Source organism: Hemicordylus capensis, chromosome 2, assembly GCF_027244095.1.
Source record: "Hemicordylus capensis ecotype Gifberg chromosome 2, rHemCap1.1.pri, whole genome shotgun sequence".
Classification (NCBI taxonomy): domain Eukaryota; kingdom Metazoa; phylum Chordata; class Lepidosauria; order Squamata; family Cordylidae; genus Hemicordylus; species Hemicordylus capensis.
Genome location: NC_069658.1, coordinates 89,934,556 through 89,957,995, shown reverse-complemented (window position 1 = coordinate 89,957,995; position 23,440 = coordinate 89,934,556). Strand labels below are relative to the sequence as shown.

The window sequence follows — 23,440 nt, the reverse complement described above, 5'->3', positions numbered from 1 at the left end:
CCACTGGTGGGTGCCACCACAGCCGCAAGGGGGTATCCAAAGGCTTCACCTCTCCCTGCCGGACTCCATTACAAACCCCAATCATCTGGACACACTGAGGCCCATTGGGCATGTGTGGCAGCCTCCAAAGTGGCCACCGCGTAGGAGGACAGACCCGGAACGGGCTGAGGAGTGCCCGAACCAGGCAATTTGGAGCTGTAATGGAGGCCGGTGGGGGGAGGGGGAGCCTCCAGAGACCCTCCCCCATGCCCCCTGATGATAAAATTCAGCCATCCCAGGTCCTTGGGAAAGACTCGATGTCTGGATAAAACAAACCAGTCAATAACACCTGTCTGACTGTGTAAACAAGAAATAATAACTGAATAAGTGGACATCATTTGAATGTACAAGCATTTGTTCCTAGCATCTCTCATTAAAGAGATCTCAGGGAGTAGGGCAGGGAAGGACCTCTGTTTTTGGAAAGTCAGAAAAGATAGTTCTTGACTAAACATAAAACAGCTGATCAGCAGTTTTTATGCAATTAGCTACATGATACTTATTGAAGTATTACAATCCTACCTCCACAACTGATTCAGGTTTTTTTGTGGTGGTGTTTTTTTGCGGGGGGACAATTTCAGTTTACTCCAGTAACAGTAAAATATAACATGTCATATCTTGTTGTACAGATTTGGATTAAGCATAGTTTAATAGTGATGGAAAATTCCAAAGCTGATTAATATGAATCTGATAATGATGGATTTCGTTCGTATGGATGGTTTGCTCTCAGTCTACAGGCTCCTTGAAGTGTGGTACCTCTGAATCCTTGTCTCTTGATTGGTGCATGTGGCTGATGTGGACTATGTACCTCTTGGGTGGGGATGAAAGATGTAGTATCAATGGCCTGGTTTTGCAAGGTTTCATGTGTACAACACAGGCAAGTTGACAGTATCTGATTCTTTAGCTTCTTGGAATAGGAACTGCATTCCTACGTCAAGATTCAAATGGATTATCTCGAGACATATTTTGAAATCTGGCTGAAATATATTTTAGTTAGCTAAATATTAGATTTTGTTTTTTAAGTTAGTTAAACTTGTAAGATTACGGTATTGCATAGTGCAATCTTAACCCTCCGTTTTGATTAGGAGCCTATCAAGTAGCCACGAGGTGGCGCAAATCTACTGGTAACATCCAGGGCCACTCTCCTTGTTTCAGAGGAACCAATAAAATATGCAGAGAAACAGCGTCCTCTGTATGCCAGAAGAAGCCGACTTCAGAAGCCGAGAGGAAGAGAATTTGCAAAAGGATTAACGCATAGCACATGCCTCTTACTTGATTTGCAAGCATGTTCTGGAAGGATCTCTCCCCCCACGCGGTCCTTAGATCTTTGTAATGTTTCTGCACAGTAACTTTTAATGGGGGAAATGCACGCTAGCATCCAGTAGGTAGCGCTGCTAATCAATAATTGCTCACTTGAAATGGGACGAGTTTTTCGTGATAGGCAGTGGCTTGACTTTTAACATGGGATTCTTTTAGGCAGCAAAGGCCCCTCTTAATTCACAATATATACTAGTGTCGGTGTCCACACGTTTCCGTTTCTACTGAAGTTCTGGAAAACAGAGGGAGAAATGGGAATCTCTCTATTGCCTAAGAAGAATTAGCTGCATGCTTCCTAACGTGCTCTGCTCATTAATCACCCAAGCAGGCTAAACTTTATGACTCCCGATTCGCCTGGAGAAGTTGGCCACATGCCAAGTCTGCCCAAGTACTGTCCTGCAATGTATTAAAGCGTGGCAGAAGGGTTAAAACAAAGAATGAAGAATAGAGTCTTTTAAGAAGGAGACGATCGCGTGCTCCAAAAGCCTTCAAATTCAATTGCACTTTGGAAGCGTGCGCGAGTGGAGACATTCATCAGCAATAACAGATTGGCCGACACAAGAGTAATGCAATTGTTCCCCCCGGCCCCCCCTCCGGCCTAGAGCAAATCCGCACCCCAGTGGCAGGTGGACAGTGCTGCTATGAAGAGAAAGAATCGATTGTCTGAGCTCCAAACTGCCACACGCCAGACCTCCGCTATTGTGCGCTCTCCATAGAAATGCAAACTAGCAGCGTGTGCCATCCACAATCTGCTCCACGCAGCAGCTCATTACGCATGCAGGACTTGTGCCCTCGTTCTGGGGAACTTTGCCGGGACATTTTTTGCAGCAAGGCACACGTTGGGGTGCTTCTACTGCCAACCCCAAGTCACTCTCTCTCTTTGTGTGTGTGTGTGTGTGTGTGCGCGCATGTGTGTGCATATATATGCGGGGGCGCGCACGCCGCACACACAGGTTGCAAAAGTAGAAATGGGGCCATACAGTCATGCATAAAACTATTTCGTATTTATGATGCACACATCAGTGATTTTACAATAAAGCCCATTACAATGGGGTAAGGGGAGAGGAAACGTTTTCACAAAGTTCATTTAAAAACACGCTGTTCCAGCGCAGTTCGCAACACATACGCCGAAAAACCACAAGTTGCCCATCTCAAACAGCATTACCTCTTTGATTTCCCCCCTTCCCCTTAAAGATCAAATATTCAGGCTACAGTCTGCCTAGTAACATCACAACAAAGTAGCAGATCTAAGGCATTGTAATCCCCCGTCCCCCTCCTTCCTACTACGAGCCCCCCCCCCGCTTCCCCCACGTGGCCTCCTGGCACGAGCCGGCTCTACCTACTGTCTCCTTAGCATAAGAATACACTCCTAGCCTGGCCAATCAGAGCAGCAGAGATTCCAGCAGCTGCCGGCACGGTAGGTCCTCAGACTATAAATACCGCGAGCGAGTCTCTGTACAGCTCATACTTCGCTGGGCACTTTCGAGAGAACGGAGCAGAGCTGAGTTACGGTTTTCCGGGGATTTTTAACGGCTGAGCAAGCTCTGTGTGTGGATAACCCTCGTAATTTTGTTTTCTTTGCCTCTTGTCTCTTTGGAGCATTATGACTCTGGAGGAAATCCACAGCCAGGAACCAATGCCTGAAACTAGCGACAGGTAACTATCTGCCGGCGGCGGCGGCGCCTTAACCCTGGGAGCGAAGCCTGGGGGAGGACTGCTCGAGAGTGGATTTTGTCGGGGAGCTTGACTGCCTTGCGCTCGCGGGGAGGGTGTCGCGCGAAGGAAGCCGCTCCTTACTTCGGAGCCTAATAGACTGGAGGGGAGAAATCGAGGAGGCGCGGGCGCTGCGGGGCTCGGGGCCGGGGGACAGCAGGGGGAAGGGCTCGAGGCAGGCAGCAGGGAGTGAGGCGCGCGCGCGCCTGGTTGGGGCGGCGCTTGGTTCGGGACTGTCTGCTTTGAAGTCTGTCTTGGTGGCTCTCGCGACTAACCCGCCCCCCCCTTTCTCGCTTGCAGCACTGCTAGCAGCGCCACGAGTGGCAGCAGGATGCAGAGCGCCGGCAAAGCCCTCCAGGAGCTGCTCGTCTCTTCGCAGCGCCGCGGCTGCCTTACCGCTGGCGTCTACGAATCTGCCAAACTGATGAATGTGTAAGTATCCGGACCTCTGTGTGTGTGTTGCGTTTTTTTGTTTGTTTTTGGGTGGGTCGCGGTGAGGGTCGAGTTGCAGAGTCTCTGCCCCGCCCATCCCCAAATATGTGAGATCCCACTTCTCCTTACTGTAGCTGCAACCTTCCTGGGTGACTAATAACCGGCGTTTTCTTCTTTGTCTCTCTGCAGAGATCCTGATATTGTTGCTTTCTGCGTGCTGGCGGCAGATGAAGAGGATGAAGGGGACATTGCCCTCCAGATCCACTTCACCCTCATCCAGGCTTTCTGCTGCGAAAATGACATTGACATTGTGAGAGTGAACGACACCCAGAAGCTGGCTGCTATTGTGGGGACCAGCGAGGAGGCCGGGGAGCCCAGAGACCTACATTGCATCCTCATAACGGTGAGTGTCTACTTCTTTGTATTGGATGAGGTCGAAGTAGCAAATATTGGGTTCAGGTGTCTCTCCCCCCACCCCCACGGGGTTATTCTTCCTCACTACACAAAGCCTCCAGTGTCTCTCCTGGTATTTGGGCAGAGGGCTTTGCAAAGTGTGGGGTTTTCCTGGCTTGCCATTATCAAGATCACACTTGATATAATATGTGTAGTGCTATGCTGGAATCTTTTCTGACAAGATACTGGCTGGAGCAACCAGAAGCTGCCAAATAGTTCTCATGACATAATTTTAAAAGTGCTTTTGCTAGTGGCTCATTTTCCATGGGAGCAGCTCCCATAAGCATATTGGCAGCTCTGGGAAGGTTATATAAATTATAAACTTACTTCTACTGCTCTTATGAGAGTAGTTGGGGTTTGTTCTTAGCAATGATGAACACAGTAGCTTGCTGTCATAAGGGGGAAAGTATTGATGCTGTTTTGACTCTGGCTCTGCAATGTTCACTCATGAATTTTTGCTCTTCTTTCCATTGTAGAATCCCAATGAGGATGCCTGGAAAGATCCAGCCTTGGAAAAGCTGAATTTGTTTTGTGAGGAAAGTCGAAATGTCAACGACTGGGTGCCCAATATTACCCTGCCTGAGTGATGATGAAAATCCATGCATAGGAGAGGCTGAAACCTTTTGTTGCATTCTCATCGTGGAGTTCCACACCTGGGCAACCCAGCAAGTGGCTGATTCTGGGGATTAGCCTGGTCAACAGCTTGGATTAAGTCGCTCAGACAGCACGTGGTGGGTTCTTGTGGAGAAAACAGAAGCAAAGGAGGAAAGGGGAATGGGTTATGCCAATTCTGAATCCCCACTATGGTGCAGCACTGGAGAAGCTGGCATAGCTATGGAGCTGAAGAAGTACTGCAAGTTTTTTAGGAGCAGAAGGGGGAAAAAACTGTTGCAGGTTTCCAGGTCAGGTGGAATGTTTGTGCTAAAAAGCAGAGGAGAAAGTTGAAAAACTGGACACAGATGGTGGCATAGGAAAGTATGGACATCGTTGTAACCAAGAACTGTTGGTGGGGGGTGCAAAGCTCCCCCCTGCCCAAGAGACTGGAAGCTTAATAGACATTGGTACTATGATATTTCTACAATATTTTGATGCTGCCTGACTTATCAGAGGCCTTTGGACTATATTCTGCATTGATAACCAATGTTGCAATAATCCTTTTTAATTGAAATTCATGCTGCTATTTAAGATCTTCTACATTTTTTAATAAAAAAATTGACAACTAACTTTCATGTGGTGATGGTCTTGCTTGTGAAGTGATAGTGTGGGGAGAAGTTGAAGCAAAGCATGTGAATCGGCAATAAACTTCAGGCTGAAGATCTACAGGTTTTAAACTTAATTACTGTTAATGAGGTGCTACAAGTAGGCAATGCTTGTGCCAAAATCCATTAAATGTGCTTAAAGGTGAAGTTTGCCTTTGAGTCAGTGTCGACTCCTGGAGATCACAGAGCCCTGTGGTTCTTTGGTAGAATACAGGAGGGGTTTGCCATTGTCATCCCCCACACAGTATGAGCCAAAGTACGTTGAATTCAGTGGGCTTCATGAAGCAATTGTAAGGTTGCAGTCATGTTCAGATTTGAACAGTTTATCTAAACCATATATCTGCTGTCTGAAGCGTCTAATGGTTGAATCCATACATGTCATTGCACACCACAAAAACAAGAGTCAGAGGTAATTGCAGCTTACAAGTTGGGGGGGGGGGGGGAGATTAGCAGGTCTCTACAGTGTTGTTAAAAACTGTGGTGGCCCCACAGATGGGGACCCTTGCATTGTATATATTCAACCACAGGGTGATGGTGGCTGGACAACGGGTATGCCTTCCATTTGAAATGACTTGACCTTTCACCCGTTCCACTGCAACAGCTGCTTATCGCAACAGCTTGCAAGACTGAAGAGCTGCATGCCTAATGAGCTCTGTTATAGTAGGTGGCCTTTGTCATGCACTAACAGGATGTTGTACATGTTCCTCACCAGCTGAATTTCCAGAACTGAAGGAATAAAAACTACAAAAATGATCTTACAGTTTTAGGTGCCTGGCACTAATATTGAATGCTACACAGTATTGAATTGGTAGTTAAAGGTTTTGCAAAAACACACTTTACAGTATATTTCATATGCATCTCCTTTTCATTCTGTTCAGTAATTATTCCATTCTGTGTAACTACAGATTTCATTTTTGCTAGGGATACAACCAGACTTTCAGCCTCACATCAGACACAATTGTATTGGAAATATGCAGATGGAGTGCCAATAGCTTGCATTTGCTTCAAGCTGCCGGCTTGTTGTCTGTCTGCCATATGCTGGAACAATAGAAGCTGTCTTTGCAGTCTCTCAATTGTCTACAAGCACTAATTCAATGAATAAAAGAGCATTTAAAGGTGGGGGGTATTTTTAAAAAAGTAGTCCATGTGGACAATTTTACCTGGCTTCTAGAAAAAGTGGTCCTTTTACCTTGGCATGGGGTTTTGAATTCAATGCCACTACATCCATTCTAATTTAGTAGACCAATTTCTATGACAATCTCAACCTTATTTTCTAACCACAAAGAATCCTGTTGAAGACACCAAACATTTGCACACAATCTGCATTTTTTTATTTTAAGTGTCAACAGGAATAGAACATTCTGTAGCAGGATGAAGATGACATTACAAATGGTTTTAGATGCCTTTAGGAGAAGAACCATTTATCTCAGTTTCTAGTCTCCCCCCACTCCTGACAGTGCTATGATACAGACACTGAGGCTTTGTGCCTTTGCCACCTATGTCTTGTCTAATATTTGAAAGTCTGTTGGGTCTTGAACATAAATGAATCATTTGCTGCCCAGACAATGGAATTTGAAGTTCTGTTTCTGTCGTGGTCCTGTGGGATACATTTCACACATGCTATTTGCTCCAGCTGTATAAGGAATGTTAGGGCAACACTGACTATGCAGAACAACTACATTAGTGATGCAGTTGACATAAGAAGCAGCAAAGGCCTTGGGTCTTATAGGACAACCTTTAGCCAGAAGTTGTGGTGTAAACACATGCTGGTGTACTTACTGTAGCTATGCTATATGAAATTACTTTGTGATGGCAACTGGAGTTATTTACATCAGTTAAATAACATCATTGTAATTAAATCCCTGTTGATTATTGACACACATTCTCAAGTGAAACTGTTATCAGCTATTATTGAATCGAATATTCTATGCAGTGCCAATGGCTCATGTCTACAATGAAGAGTGCTGAGACTCAAACCCACCTGGAAGCTTTCTCTGCTAATACTAGAGATACAGGGATTGTGGTTACTCATTGGTGAACTTGTGAGTAAAGCATACCTAAGGCTACTGTGAATGCCCCACAGAACACAGCTTAAACCATGATCTAGGATCACATTATAGTTCAGGCATTAACCACACAGGGAAAGAGGGAATGGGAACATGCCAACTGTCCCTGCTCGCTTTGCTGATGCATTCTGTGGCCATGACCCCCTCCTCATTTACTTTTTTAACTTACGTACTTATTTGTTAGTACTTGTTTTTGGAATCCTGCAATGCTGGCCATTCGGGGTTCCAAGATGTGAGGAGAGCAGGGGCTTGGGCATGACCACGGAATGCATCACCACTGGGGGACATGACCAGCTGGTGCACTCCCATCTCCACACTTTCATCTGAAGAAGGCTTCAGTGTAACATTAAGCAGGTGCTTAAACTAAATGAAGCCGGGTCAGCCCCTGGCAGGACTCAAGACCGTAGTATACGAGAGTGGGGATTCAAACCTACACTCCACCAGCGTTCTGGACCTCAGGTCTCCCACTACTTCCTGCCTATAGTTGCTTTTTGTCATGGAAAAAAGCCAATGAGAGTTTTATTTTCTCATGCCAAAAAGCCATTTCTGTCTAGACTGGAAACATTAATGTCCCCTCCCCACATATCACTTTTAGAAATCATGTTAAGCATGAGCTTAACACAATGTCTGGTTAGAGTAAACATGGTAGTCATGTTTAGTCATATGTAGATAAATTCTTTGGAAGAGCAAATAGGCATTCCTGCATTTTCAAGGAACTTGAGAATTTCTATAAGCTTCCCGGGAACCTTGCATATTTCACCTGATCAGTTTTTAAGGCAAGAAACACTCAAGAACAAAAAAACAACTCTCTTGGAATAAGCTTTTTTTTTTTTTTGGCAAAGCATGAACTGTGTGCTATGGCCTTGAATGACTTAATAAACTGTTGAGCCGATAAAATGGGAGCAAACAGGTCCTTAGAACAAGCATACCTATTGTATTATAACTGGAGAACTAACTTGGCCAGTTCATCCAAAATGATGCATACACGTTACAGTTGTCAAGAGAAAAGTTACACTTTATTCTTCTAAGCAGGAAAGCAAAACAACATTCCAAGGAGCACTAATTGCCATGAAGTGACTCTGCTTCAACCACATAGCAAAATGTACTGTAAAACAGGTCAGTGAATGAAGAAAGATCAAAACAATGCTTGTTTTTCTAGATGACACATTCCCAAATGTTGTATTCACGTGCTAATCACTGAATACATTTACTTGGTAGGAAATCCAGGGAATAGTACAAAGATGCCTTATTGGTGTTGGTTGGTTAGTTTATAAAAACATTATTTACAGTATAGGCGGCTTTTCCACAGTTAAATGGCTCAGAGCAACTTGCAACTTAAAAGCAAATAAGGCAAAAACAGAGCACTGGTCAGTAGAGTCCAGAATGGGAGAGTCTATGAAAGGCCCCAAAACCAGTTGAAAAATAAACATCTTCACTGCATTGTGGATAACAAGGGGGCTGCGTATCTTAGGGTGGAGGGTGGGCAGAGGAAGCTCATGCTGTCACCAAAAAGGCCCGATCCTGAATCACATCAACTGAACTTCTGTAGGAGGTGGAACACAGAGCAGAGTTATCTAAGATATCTCTGAAGTTCATCAGATCTAAGTTCTACATGGATGAGACACCTCTTTGGAGCCCTTGAAGAAAGGGCATCATACAAAATAAAACAAGACAACGTAAGTCCTATTGGCTGTTTAGGATTATAAACCAGCTCCATGGTCTTTGGAACACAGGATGCTGCCTTATATGGAACCAGACCATTGGTACATCTAGCTTAGTATTGTCTGCACTGATTGACACCAACTCTCCAGGGTTTCAGGCAGAAGTCCTTGCCAGCCCTTCCTGGAGATGCCAAGGCTTGAACTTGGAACCTTCTGCAGGCAAAGCAGATAGATGCTCTGTCACTGAGCTATGGCCCCATGCCCAACACATGTGTATTCCAGACACATGTAACTATAACAATGTGCAAAATATCATGTGAAGTGTGTTCTAGTGACACTCCTTGCATGAACTTTGTGTGAGTGTGTGTATGTGTGTGTGTCTGCTTGCTTTGGTGATGGTGGTTGTTGCTGCTGCAGCAATGCCAACTGAAATCCTTTGTCAGTGCAAAATCCTAGCTCACTGTGGGCACTTCAGGATGGGGTGTTTAGTCTGGGATTGTTCACTCACTCTTTACAGGATACGGGTTGTTCACACAATATTGTCATCCATTCATTGTCCACCTGTATTTTCCCTTTGCTTAGTTTGGCATGTTTATTAAAACCTGTTTATTAAAACCTGCATTAATAAACATAACATGCTGTGCAACATAAAATATAATAAACATTATATGCATTTTGCAACATAACATCGGCAAAGATGCATAAGTGCACTCTTGTGCAAGTGCAAAACTTGTGCAGAGATGCAGAGGTGTGCATCGATATGGCTATTTGAAATGGCCATACAATTGTGCAACTGCATTTGTGCATTTTTATTTCCCTTGCTCAAGAGTGCACTTGCTCACTTATGCAAATTTTATGTCGCAATGCACATGTAATGTTGCCCAGCTATTGGCCAGCACTACAAAAGCATGTCTGGAAGGGTCCAGAGTCATGGATTGTGATCTATCTTCCTTGCCTTTGAACCAATGCGTCATCCTTTGGGAAACCCTTCTTTTATTTGCAAATGGTTTTTTGATATTCAGGTACTGGGGGAATCTTTTGATATTAGCTAAAGGCAAAATTCAAATAATCTTATCAACAATCATCTTCCACTTCTGCATTCTATTCTGTACTGTGACATGACAAATCCATACACCCTTTTCTTACAACAATGCAACTGTTTCAAATCACAGGACAGAGTGCAAGCATTCCTGTAGCTTAAGCAGATCTATAGGACAGGTGTTTTGGTGTTAAGTTAGCATATGCATGCTAAAGCCCAGGCTGGTTGCTCTGCAACCTCACATTTTGGGGAAATAATCTAGATGGGAGGGCCAAGTCAACCAACAAGTCTGACACAGTGATGGCATGGCAAAACAACGATAGGTTGCCATGTTGTGGCGTGGCTATTGGTTCTGCAAATGCTGTGACTTTTGTTGAAATTGCAGCAGCACATCTGTTCAACCCATCTTTCTAATATTTTTTTTTTTTTTGAGATGAGCTATGATCTCTGCATATGGTGGAACATTAACAACACCCAAATGACAATTCGTGATGGTTTCACTTTGTTGAACTGATTGATTGAAGAGCCCCTTTCTGTCCATCAAAATATGTTCTGAAGAAGACCAGTTGTAAATATGGGGGTGGGGAGCGGCGAGGATTGTTTAAAGAACATGGGGCCCCAAGACAGTCATGGCTTTTTTGCACCAGTTTTTATCCATTTGCCACTACTGTGTAGAGATGTGCTGAAGCTGCTCCTCAAAATGGAACCTGAATTGTGGTCAGTCCTGTAGGATATGATGGAGGGATTACAATGAGACCATTGCAGGAAACAGACTAGACTCCCTCCATGCCAAGGAATTTGCAGGCAATGGAATTCCTCTAGCTATACTTGTGCACAAACAAATTAAATGCACAGATATGTATCAGAATGCACACTGGCATTCAAAACCCTGCAATAGAGACAGACTGTTTCCTTATTTGCATTTGAATAGAATGTGCATCCAACTTAAGTGTGTTGTTCCCAGTTCCCCTTCATACATCCAAGTAATCCTATTTGTGCATGCTGATCTCCTTACATGTGGATTTGGGTGACTTTGGATTTGGAGCCAGGCCACCACCAGCCCACACTGCTGTGGTGGGTGCTGGTGGGGCCTAGAGGGGCCGCCGCCACTGGTGTCAAGGAGCTGTTGGTGCCACCGTCATGCCGACACCATGCCACCATTGGTAAGGTGCCTTCTCACCCTACCACTCTTTGAACTCCTTTAGAGGTAGGGATCCCCTTTGCTTGGGGGAATCCTCACTGGATTCCCCTTTAAAAGTATAGCCCCTCAGGCCAGGTCTAACCGGGCCTAACCGGTTCGACCCAGTTCGACTGCACGAACTAAACTGCCAGCGAGTTCTAACGAACCGGTCTGCAGACTGGCAGTTCAGTTCAAACTCAGTTTGAATTCGAACCAAACTGCCAAGCACTATTCCATGCACACCCATATAGGTCTGCACATGAAAGGATATGAAATCAAGCCTCAAACTTGCACTATGTAGAATGTGACCTGGGGGGCCAATGTGTGTAGATCTGGATGTGTAATGCAAATGTGCCCCAAAGAAGTGGCTAGATTGCATTAGTGGGCATATGTGCGTACAGATTTGTCTGTGTAAGTTCTGTGCCACACACAATGTTCTTCAGCCACTGATCTGTGTGCATGCCTATGTGCAAACACAGTTCAATGTCTTATAACCCACTTATATCCTACTACATTAAGATCTGCATACTAGGTCAAGGTGTCTCTTAGTATAATGGCTAATTCCACTATGATGTATTCTAGAGACCTGTGCTCATGTAGATGAAAGAGATGATGTTAGGTTCACCAGGTTCATTGCTTACCAGTTCTCAAATCCCCTGATCATCGGATGTCAGCAGCAAAGTGCAGTCAGATTACATGCTGTCTCCGGTTCGAAATATATAACATAACTGGAAGCTTGTCAAATGACATGTGCAATCAGGAATGAGATGGGCTGGATTATATCTGTGCATTGTACTCTTTGCATGGATACATTCATGCAAAGATCAGTCACATGCATGCTAATGGAAATGCCTCCTCCCTTACCGCCCTCCTGCACCTATTCAGGCACACCTTTGGAAAACAGGTCTTCTCTATGTGTGTGTGATGGATTTTTAAATAGTATTTTAATTGTTTTTGCATTTGAAATAAATTTTATACTGGATTGCTTAATTGGGTTAATGTTTTCATATATTGCAAAGCGGTTTGAGATTTTTTTCAGCAAAAGGTGGCATGAAAAATAATGACTGACATGCTGCGCAATGCAGCATTGGCATTTCTGATCAGTCAGGGCTGTTCTGAACTTAAAAGGCAATCCCAGCAGTGTTGTGCAAGAGTGAGCATGAACAATGATACAAAATAGCATGTGCACAGTTGTGCAGTGATACTTCTATGGGAAACAATGGAAGCAGTTGCCTAAGTGCGCCCTTGCACACAGCCTTTTACATGCACAGCAGCCCCAATGGGTCAGAAATGCTGACTCAGTGTGCAGCACGGTGGCCACATGTGCTTTGTCTCTTCATCTTAGCTGGAGATAATAGCTGACTGAGGCTGTTCTCACAGCAGCCAAGCCCTATGAGAATCGCCAGGATCTGCACAGATCCCAGCCATGCTGTGGCATCAAACCTAGTGACGAAACCTGCCGCTTAGCCAAGGTTAAGGACACATACGCGCCCTTAACTCAGCCCCTGAGATAGTGTGCCAGTGCAAGCTGCTTGCAGCTCATGCTGACACAGAGATGAGTACCTAGAGTGTCCGTCCCCTGGGGGAATCCCCCAGTGCACTGCACTTAGTGCGCGATGCACTGTGGGATATCGGAAGCCAGGATAATGAATCTGTGCTGCTCTGCGCTGCACAGAGCAGCACTGCTTGTGTGGAAACTCACTCCGCTCTCCCCCCAGTCTAAGAATGCTCACCTGGGGGGAAGGCAAGGTTTGCTAAGCCTCCCCCCCACCTGCCTCCCCCCCCACCTTCCAGGTAGGTTATGAGAACAGCCTCATCATGTAGTATTGTATGATGTACTATGAATATATTGTCTATATCTGTATCTATCTATAGGCTTAATAATGGCTGTTTTGCAATTTGGCAAACGACAAAAGTATGCTGTGGTAAAGAATTACAAGCTCCTCCTACAGGCACATGTCTGTTTTATCCACCCACATATATTTCATACTTTGGGATTGGAAAAGAATGGCATACTCATCGTGTAATAATGCCTCTTCAGATGCTTGCTGTCAAATGTGTGCAGTACACTCCTACTGTCCCACAAATAAGGGCAGTGTGCAGACCAGACAAAAACTATAATGAAAACTCCTTTTTATACTATGCATCTCTTTCCTGCCTTTACTAAGACAATGCACGGAAGCATTAATAGTCAGTCTACCACAGATGATGCTGTTATTTAGCAGTAGCAACACCTACCCTGCCAGACAGAAGTGGTGCCAGCCACAGGAGTGCCTTGAACAGGCATTTCAGGCTCCAACTGCTATCTGCTTACTCTACTGAGTCATCAGGAACTTCAGGTCTTTCACAGCAGAAGGCTTTGTTTATGCTCACAAACCTTCCTGGTTAGCTCCAGGTATGGCTCCCCTGATTGGACATCTGAGACAATCTTTTGCATGAACAACAGTCCATCTACCTCTGACTCAAGCAATTGGCGGGCCTGCCTGCCTCCAGCATTGTGATTCTCCCAGTTACTTGCTTTCTGGTCTCCCTAGGCTGTCTAGCTGGTTGTTCTCCTAGGTATGCTATCTCTGGGCTCCTATTCCTCTTTTCATCACTTAGATTGGACTACTGATTTGGTTCTTTACAGTGAACGTCTATTGACTGCACTCTGCTATGATCACAGAGACTTTTCATCTGTGGTTCACCAGAGCTCTCTGGTTGGTGGAAATTGTCTACCACAACACAGATTCTGTAAGGAATTTCAGGTGTGGGAGGGGGGCCTAAACTTGACAGATTTGGGGGCTGACGATGCTTTCCCAGTCCACATTCCCTTTATCTCTGCCAAAAGTGTATGGGCTAACCAACACTAGGAGCAAACCAAGGGATACAAAAAGGTTCTCCATATCCATGCACAAGAGATAATATTTGAGCTGGTTTTCTGTTCTCTCTGCTGGTCATTTAATTAAAAATACCAGCTAACACTTTGAGCAACATACCATCACTGGAACATTCTGTCCCAAGACTGCTGTGGACTCATAAGCAGCCCTGATGCTGTTGAGAACCAGCAGTTGCGCAAACAGTGCCACTGCAGTGTTTCCCGTTACAGAAAATAGGAGAAGCTGTGGTAGCACTGCTTGCCCAAATACTGGTTCTCAACAGCATCAGCACTGTTTATGAGTCCAGAGCAGCCTTGGGGTGGAGTGTTCCAGTGGGAGGTCCTTAGAGATCCCTGAGAGAGTGTGGGGCCTAGGGCAAATCAGCCAGTGCAGTGGCCCCTTCCAGTTAATTTTAATGGCAGCAACAGGGGTGGGGTCCAGGCAATTGGCCTGCTTGCCCTGCCCTAAGGCCAGCTCTCCAGACTAAATTAGTCCTGAGCAGGGCTTTTGAAATTAGGTAGTCCTTCAACCCCGCCTGTATTTTACCAAAGACAGGCACAGGGCTCTGTGGTCGCCAGGAGTTGACACAGATGATGGTACACTTTACTTTACTTTCATTCAGAGCAACTCCTGAGTAGTACTGTTGAGTAGCTTAGTCTGGATGTCAGCCATTATTCACATTTTGCTCTGGAAAGCTATCTGCAGCAACTCTGTAAAAGTTTCTGTAACTTTACTAATGCGCCATATGAAGGTACATTCAGGACATCTGGGAGAATATAACTATCCTTTTGCTGTTTGGACCAGTATCTTTACATTAGTTATAATAACTGACATGATGAGGAAACTTATACAAAGTAGTCCCATGGAAATTAAAAGAACAAGTTAAACATTGCCTCACATCCTTTAAGTTTCAATGGCACTACTCTGAATAAGGTTTTCTCATTGTGTCAGCCACTATTTACAGAATATAATTATGTTTGGGTGTATGTCTGTGATGGGCACTGCATAAAATGGAACTTCAAAAGAAAAAACTGGCATGGCTTTCCCCTCCCCTCTGGACATTAGTAATAATAATTCCAGTGAATAGAATTGATTTATGTCTTTCACATCTGCAATGTTACACATTACTTCAAATAACTAAAACCATCAATGGGCCAGTTCAAATTGCATAGTCAGCAGCATACATGAACAGGAAGGATATGTGCCAAGAGTGCACCTGTCAGAAACATCCTCTCTGGACACCCCAATGAGATCATTCACATGACTGGGAGGGTGGGGTGGCAGGTGGGCAAGCGGGGGGGGAGGCTTGTTAAACTCGCCTTCCCCCGCAGACAACCAAATCCACGTTGCTGGGAGCGCGGACTATGCTCCCAGATGATCTGCCCTGCGTGCCTGCAGTGCAGAGCTCCAGAGGCCGGGACACACACAATGCACCACAATGCACCTGTGACCTGAGATTCCCCCAGGAGATGGGCACTCGATGGGCTAAACATAGCCCCAGCGAACACAGGATCCCGAAGCCTGATTGAGCTCTAAACCCTGGTTAAGAGTCAGGCTACAAAGCAGGGCTAGGCGGTTCTCATGTGCAGCCTAACCCAGGGCTGGGCTTTCCTAGCCTGGGTTAAGCTGCATGTGAGAACAGCCTCAATGAGGCTATTCACACGATTGTAGAAAATCGGGCTAGCCTCCGCTAGCCCAATTTCCTACAATCGTGTGAACCACTGGGCTGAGCTGCAAGCCTGGTGGTTCTTGAGCAGGTAACCTGCTCGTGTAGCCCGCCCCTTAAACCGGGTTTGCCGAGCGAGTGCTCTGCAAACCTGGTTTTTGGGATCTTGAGTAGCCACGGTGTGGCTCCACACCACAGATACTCATGAGTAGACCCCCTGCGGGAGGCTGAAAAGCAGCCTTCCGGCTCGAGGGTCTCCCCAGTATGCCTTGCGCGCTCATGCAGGGCATACTGGAGCTTCCGGGGGCTGCGCGGCCCCCGAACTCCCCAGCCCCCACCAGCTTCGTCACTGAGCTGGCAGTCATGTGGGCAGCCCATCCGGCCGCCCAGGGCTCCCGCCCTGCTCGTCTGCGGGGAAAGCGGGCTTAGCCTGCTCTCTCCGCAAAACTGGCAAAAGCGGGTCTCACTGATTGTGAGACCCGCCTCAGTGTCTTCCTGATGAATCCCGTAATTGCATGCAGGGCTATTGTTTAAACAAGTACTGGGTGTGCATCTTTAAGTGCCATTCAGGTGCAGTCCACACACACAATTAAGGGATGCACCAGGAGGGCATCAGGACATCCACAGAGGACTTCCTGATGGGCAAACTCTCAGCACACCCACTTCCTGTTCTTGTGTGCTGCTAGCCATATCATTGGAACTGGCCCAGTATAAGAAAGGCAATTATTGCATGGTTTGTACTAACTTATTAAATGAAAGGACATGTTATGTAGGTTAGTAAATGTACTGCTCTCTTCTGATGTGGTAGCAAGCATTAATTGCCCCCTTTGCTAATCAGGGTCCACCCTGGTTTGCATTTGAATGGGAGACATGTGTGAGCAGTATAAAATAATCCAGGGGATGTAGTTGCTGTGGGAAGAGCATCTGCATGCTTGCATGTATAAGGTTCCAAGTTCCCTCCCTGGCAGCATCTCCAAGATAGGGCTGAGAGAGAGACTCCTGCCTGCAACCTTGGAGAAGCTGCTGCTAGCCTCTGTAGGTTATACTGAGCTAGATGGACCAATGGTCTGACTCAGAGGAAGGCAGCTTCCTATGTTCCTAATTTAGAATCAGTTGCTTTTATTCATGTAGGTTGCAAAGTCACAGGCTGGAAACTTGACTTTAACACATATCATGCTTTGTGCTTTGTAATAAAATCTTGCCAGGGACTCTGATCTCCAAGTGATTGATCACTGATTAAGTGCCATCAAGTCTGTGTTAACTCTTAGCAACCACACAGATAAATTCTCTCCAGGATGATCTGTCTTTAACCTGGTCTTTAAGGTCTCTCAGTGGTGCATTCATTGCTGTCGTAATTGAGTCCATCCACCTTGCTGCTGGTCGTCCTCTTATCTTTCCTTCAACTTTCCCCAGCATTATAACCTTTTCAAGGGAGCTGGGTCTTTGTATAATGTGTCCAAAGTAGGTAATGCATCAACGTCTTTGAGAAGACCACTAGTGATGGTATTAGCTGGGATGGATGTGATATATTTGCATCCACATGTGGAAATGGAGAGGAGAGCTGGTCTTGTGTTGGCAAGCATGACTTGTCCCCTTAGCTAAGCAGGGTCCACCCTGGTTGCATATGAATGGGAGACTAGACGCGTGAGCACTGTAAGATATTCCCTTCAGGGAATGGAGCCACTCTGGGAAAAGCAGAGGGTTTCAAGTTCCCTCCCTGGCATCTCCAAGATAGGACTGAGAAAGATTCCTGCCTGCAACCTTGGAGAAGCCGCTGCCAGTCTGTGAAGACAATACCGAGCTAGATAGACCAGTGGACTGACTTGGTATATGGCAGCTTCCTATGTTCCTATGTTCTATGGTATCCACGTGTGCAATAGTTTTTTTCACTTGTTTAAAACTTACACAAGTGGCATGTGCAAAGGTGATCAAGCCACATCTAAAGATCCTCTTTGGCATGCGGATTCCCCAACCTCTTTAGAAGCTGGAAAAGCTAGAATTCATTCTATCTGAGGGGAAAATGCAGGGAAAGTGCTGTGTTATAATTTTAACTGACCCAAAGCCATTTGATCCAGCTTTTGCAGCAAGGTTTTAATAGTCTTCGACCACCTTGTTTACTGAAATGAAAACAGACTGAGCCACAAATTCAAATTACCAAGTGCACTTATGTAACCACTGGGAAAGCTTTTCCGTGCCCTTCTATGTCTTTCCTTGAGCTGGTACTAAGGTTTCTTTGTTTCTCAGCAGCAGATGATTTTCCTCTCTTGGGGCAATAGTGAGGCATAATTGCCTTTAAGAATAAACTCCTTTCCAAGTGGGCTTCTGCCAGCATGTCTATTTGTTAAGGGACCATTTATATTTTATATTTCCAAATATAAAAATATATGCTACCATCAGAGAAAAATGCAAGTAATTCTAAGAGCATCGGATTTACCATCCCATGATTTACCATCCCATGATTACTGTTACAATTATTTCAGCCAGTTCCTGGAAGTAGTGAAAATGGCATTACAGCATCACATTGGTAAGCAATGGTAGCAAGCACAAATTTCCCCCTTTGCTAAGCAGGGTCTGTCCTGTTTTGCTTTTGAATTGGAGACTACATGTGAGCACTGTAAAATCCCAGGGGATGGGGCTGCTCTGGGAAGAGTACCTGCATACTTGCATGCAGAAGGTTCCAAGTTCTCTCCTTGGCATCTCTAATTAGAGTTGAGAGAGACCCCTGCCTGTAACCTTGGAGAAGCCTCTGCCAGTCTGTGTAGACAATACTGAGCTAGATGGATAAATAGTCTGACTCAGTATATGGCAGCTTCCTATGTTCCTATCACTGATTCATAGGATTATCTCCTTTCTCTTAGCAAAGCTTTAGTACCTTTAACAGCTGCAAAACAGGCAGACATTCAACAAGCAAACCCTTTCTTAGCAAGGAGAAGGGAAAGGCATTACCAGATAAATGGCTACTGTTAAAGATGCAGGGCTCTGCCAGAATAAACTGATGGTGGTTATATATGTGTAAAGAAGAAAAGAAAGCATAGTTAATGTGCCGCTGAGGTGATTATGGGCCACAATGTAGATCATGTGACTTTTTACTACACTATGATAGCACATCTCCAAATGTGTGGGCACGGTGAAGATCAGCTGACCTGCATGACGAATGGTTACACATGACCTAGGACTGCCAGTTTGAAAATCCACTGATTTGCATGTTACTTTTATATCCAGCAAGGAAATGGAGTGGCGATTTCTCTGCCATGCCCCTTCTGTCTCCTTTTTATCCTTTTCTCCCTGGCTTGCTGCCTCTTTGCTATAGCAAGTGAGAGAAGTAAAAGACAGAACTGAGTGCTTTCCAGATTAGACCCTGCAATGGGATCACGTCGTATCTTGGAAGTGTGCTTCAACATTTCCTGTGTTGTGATACCACAGTCCCTACGCGCACAGCAGGGTTCCGTTCACATTTCCAATGCCTTGTTTTGAATTTAATTACTGCGATATAGAGCCAGGACGTTGTATATCTGGCGTAAGAAAGTTGCTGTTTTGGGGGGTTGTTAGTTTCCACAAGACTGCTCCCCCTGCTGTTTACGTTTCGAAGGCAACTTGCCTGAATGGAGGCATTTTGCTGCTGTTGAGCAGCTAGTCTGGAAAGTGCCCTGGGTTGCAGAAACACAAAGGAGGAGAAGCTGCCATGTTTTCCCCATCATTGATGATTTAAAGATAAAACAAGCATATCTCTGCATTGCAACCCGGTGACACTGCTATGAATGATTTACCATATTGTAACAGCTACTACATGGAATAATTTAAAGCTGCTTCCATGTGGTGGCTATAATGAATACACCCAACCTAAGTGGACAAAGTTTAAGTAAATAGGCCAGAGGGAACAATTATGAAGTGCAAACAGGTATTTATTGCCGCAATAGTTGCTTTAAAAAAATAATCCCCATCCCCTATAACCTTGATTCATGGTCAACTTCTTTTGCGGGGGGAGGGGGCCTGGTATAGAAACCAATTCATTTCAATACTGGCAAAAACATGGACTTACAGACTTACATAATTTTGTGAACTGCTGCAGTTTTGATCTGATAGTTCTCCTCCTAGAAGACTTGTTAGGAATGTAGGCATGGCACTAGTTACAAGTTACTTCCTCCAGTGACATTTAGCAGGAGTTGTCCTACATGCCTATCTGAATAAAGTGGCAACATATCAAGCTAGAATTCCCTCCTGGTGGAGTTCAGCTGAATTTATTGGGATTAGTTTGCGTGAGCCTTTAAATAGCATTATTCTTCATTGGTATGTGATGCATTGTTGCAACGGCTTAAAAGGAAACCAACCACTCCCTTGTTCATTTGCCTTTGGAGTCATCCATTACATTCCTCCTCTGACTATTATAAGCAATGTTTATTTTAAAATCCATTTAATATGATTTAAAATATAAACAATGTTTAGATAAAATGGCTGCAGCAGAAACTGTAGCTTGGTGGTAGAACACAGTGCCTTGCATGCAGAGGGTCCCAGGTTCAATGCTTTAGCATCTCTAGATGGGGGGGGGGCTGGGAAAAGACCCTGGAAAACCAACGCCAGCCACTGGAGATGATACTAACCTAGCTGGACCAATAGTCTGACTCAGTACAAGGCAGCTTCGTATAAATGATATGCATAATATGGTTGCAATGATGATTTCAATGGAAACAAATCATCCTTGTCCTTGGGGGCAACTGGTCTGTTCCAAACCTGTTTGTTTGCAGGTAGTGCATCCACCTCATACTTTGTGGGAGATGGCAATGGTAAACCCCTCCTGTATTCTACCAAAGAAAAATACAGGTCTCTGTGGGCGCCAGGCACAGCTTTACTTTAGTGCATCTAATATCAATGGGCCTAATTAAGAAGTCACCATAGATAGTATAACTGCACAATGCACATGGATTCCTATGTGCAATACAATCAGTTTTACTGAGTAAAGATTGGAAGTAACGTGCATAGAAAGACCATGCATTTCCCAACCAGGTCCTTTAGTGATTCCATGTGGAAGGGGCATTAATTTTACAGATAACAGAAATGGTTGGCACATTGCCACAAGCCATTTCAGAGGACAGTTGTGGAAGGACTAAAACCCTAAATTAGATTGTTTCAACTATCTGATGGTTTCAGGGTGGAGACAGCAGCATTCTTGTGGTGGCCAGTCAACTAGAGATTCCTTGTGCCTAGGCGAGGTAGCCATGTTACTTCCCCACCAACCCCCAGATAATGTTAGAGCAGTGCTTTGTGCTGTGAGCATGAACAATAAAGCATGGCCATCACTGGAACTCCTGCAATTGGTTGTCACTAAGGTTTACGTATGAAGCAACAGCATGGAAATATTAGGGGAAAGTGCCTCTCACTCAACTATTTTGTTTCAAAGTGGGGAGCACATTGAAAATAACAGTGCTCTCTGTTCAATCAAGTGTATGTAAACATACTGCAGGGGATGTCTACTGGAAATTTCAACAGAAAGCAGCTGATAAAGCTACCACAACATCAAGTTTCCACTCTCTTAAAACATACTAGAAGACTCAAGGTTATCCAAGGCCCTATCACTTTACAGAGCTCCATGGACACTGGCACCATTAGTCATCATCACATGAGTCCTACAGATCAACAAACAAAACTGCACAGAATGGACTCCAAGGGGCTATTATTGCGGTCTGAGAGCAATAGGCAGAAGTCGAGACTTCCCTGCTAGGTTGTTATATTCTACACTGAAACCAGTTCTGTGCTATTCATTTTCTTATGTATTACTACTACTACAAATATTTATATTCTGCTTTCCAACAAAAGTTCTCAAAGAAATTTATATAGATATGATATATGATATGATGACTATTTATATACTGCTTTTCAACAAAAAGTTCCCAAAGTGAACATAGATATAAATAAATTTTAAAAATGGCTCCCTGTCCCCAAAGGGCTCACAATCTAAAAAACAAACCTAAGGCAGACACCAGCAACAGCCACTGGAGGGATGCTGTGCTGGGGACGGATAGGGCCATTTGCTCTCCCCCTGCTAAATAAAGAGAATCACCACCACTTTTAAAAGGTGCCTCTTTGCTCAGTTAGCAGGGGGAACATAAATATATAAATAAATAAATACATAACACACATACATACGTAATAGAAAAATAGTAATGAAAGATGGCTTCCTTTCCCCAAAGGGCTCACAATCTAAAAAGAAACATCAGTTAGGCACTAGCAACAGCCACTGGTGGAATGCTGTGCTTGGGCTGGATAGGAACAGTTGCTCTTTCTCTGCTAAATATAAGAGAATCACCACTTTAAAAGGTGCCTCTTTGCTCAGTCAGGAGTCTTCTCAGTTAGCATATATGTGTATTTATTGCACTGCAGAAGCTGACCATATTGGATCTCTATGTGGGTGGCAAGCATGCCCAATAACTAGATTGGAAAAGCCAGGTGATTTCTGCCCCCCACCCCACCCCCAGATTATTTTCCAGGTCTGTTCATTAAGGAATACACAAGTGGAGATGAAGAAATATTAAGTTTTGCAGAGCTGAAGGAACCTTGGCGCCTTGGTTAGAAATTCCATCATGGCTGTATTTATACAGTGAGATACTGTTTCTTGAGACAAAGAGAAAGGAGCTATTGAATGAAAAATTTCAGATTTTGACTATTTAAGATGCAAGTCTGTGATTGGAAAAAAGGAAAAGCATTGTAGTAAACCTCAACCTGCTAGCTGTAGGCACTAGCTCAATCAATTAATACCCTATTGCCCTAAATAATATCTAGGGAGTTACACTAGTTACATGACACTTAAATATTGTAATATCTATAGGAGAGGAAACACAAAATGGCTAGAAAATTCTATAGAGTGACAAGGTACACTAAAAAAATTATAGAACCTCGGTCTCTTTGTCCCATTCAATGTCCAGGTATCTGTGCACACAATGGAATGTGTACCAGGCCAGAGGGATAGAGAACATACATTGCCTACTCTAATAGCTCCCTAGGCATGGCTTTCCTAAGTTCATGGGGGGAAAAAAGAGTTAAGGTGCCATAAACCTGCCCCCCCGCATTATAATATACTAAAAAGTCTACTTTTCTGGAATTTATACATTCCCAGTACATGTCTACAGAATGAATGAAGGTAATGCTGTTTTATGCAGACTTTTACCCAATCCTGGAGGCATTAAAGCACTCCGACAACACTGCAATGTTGCTTGGGGCTGTTGTGAGAACAGAGGGCTCCTTGGATGAGACTTGCCAGTTTGTGGCCATGGAGAATTCAGTGCAAGCCCTTTAAAACAATATGGGTCACAGCCTGGCAGTGAACCATATTGGCCACACTGGGTCTGGAAGGAGGCATCCTACAGCCTGTGGAGGACAGAAGCACCTCCTACTTTTGCCTGAAGCCTACCTCAAAGTAATGCAAGTGGCCATTCTACACCATACTGGAAGAATGCAGTACTAGTCACATGTTATATTGTGCTGGGAGAGATCATCAGGAGATTTGGTGCAGGGTATGCTGATGTCACTCAAATCTATTTCTCCATGTCAATATGGAGAAATAGAAGAAGAAGGCATAACCTCCCGAAATGCCCGCCTGGAGGTAAGGATGGGCTGGATGAGGGATAACAAACTGAGACTGATTCCAGATAAGACGGAGGTATTTATTGTATGGGGTTGGAACTTGGGAAACAATTTTGATCTGCCTATTCTGGACACTTCCCCAGAAGGAACAGGTATGGAGTCTGGGAGTGCTTCTGGATCCAAAC

At 44.6% G+C, this 23,440-nt stretch overlaps 1 protein-coding gene and 1 long non-coding RNA gene across 2 annotated transcripts in view; one reads left to right on the top strand and one right to left on the bottom strand.

The window, feature by feature from the left end:
• LOC128347115 (uncharacterized) overlaps nt 1-23,440 on the bottom strand; it is a 114,021-nt gene that overhangs the window by 14,862 nt on the left and 75,719 nt on the right. The window lies entirely within an intron of this gene.
• GADD45G (growth arrest and DNA damage inducible gamma) lies at nt 2,790-5,174 on the top strand. The gene is made up of 4 exons (XM_053301250.1): nt 2,790-3,009; nt 3,367-3,498; nt 3,688-3,901; nt 4,428-5,174. The coding sequence occupies exons 1-4, from the start codon at nt 2,957-2,959 to the stop codon at nt 4,536-4,538; spliced, it is 510 nt and encodes a 169-aa protein (XP_053157225.1). The 5' UTR covers nt 2,790-2,956; the 3' UTR covers nt 4,539-5,174.

Excerpts from the sequence above, each read along its gene's own strand:
- GADD45G (XM_053301250.1), top strand. The coding sequence starts at position 2,957 with ATGACTCTGGAGGAAATCCACAGCCAGGAACCAATGCCTGAAACTAGC. Across the intron at positions 3,010-3,366 it reads ATGCCTGAAACTAGCGACAG|CACTGCTAGCAGCGCCACGA; the intron begins GTAACTATCTGC and ends TCTCGCTTGCAG. Across the intron at positions 3,902-4,427 it reads TACATTGCATCCTCATAACG|AATCCCAATGAGGATGCCTG; the intron begins GTGAGTGTCTAC and ends TTTCCATTGTAG.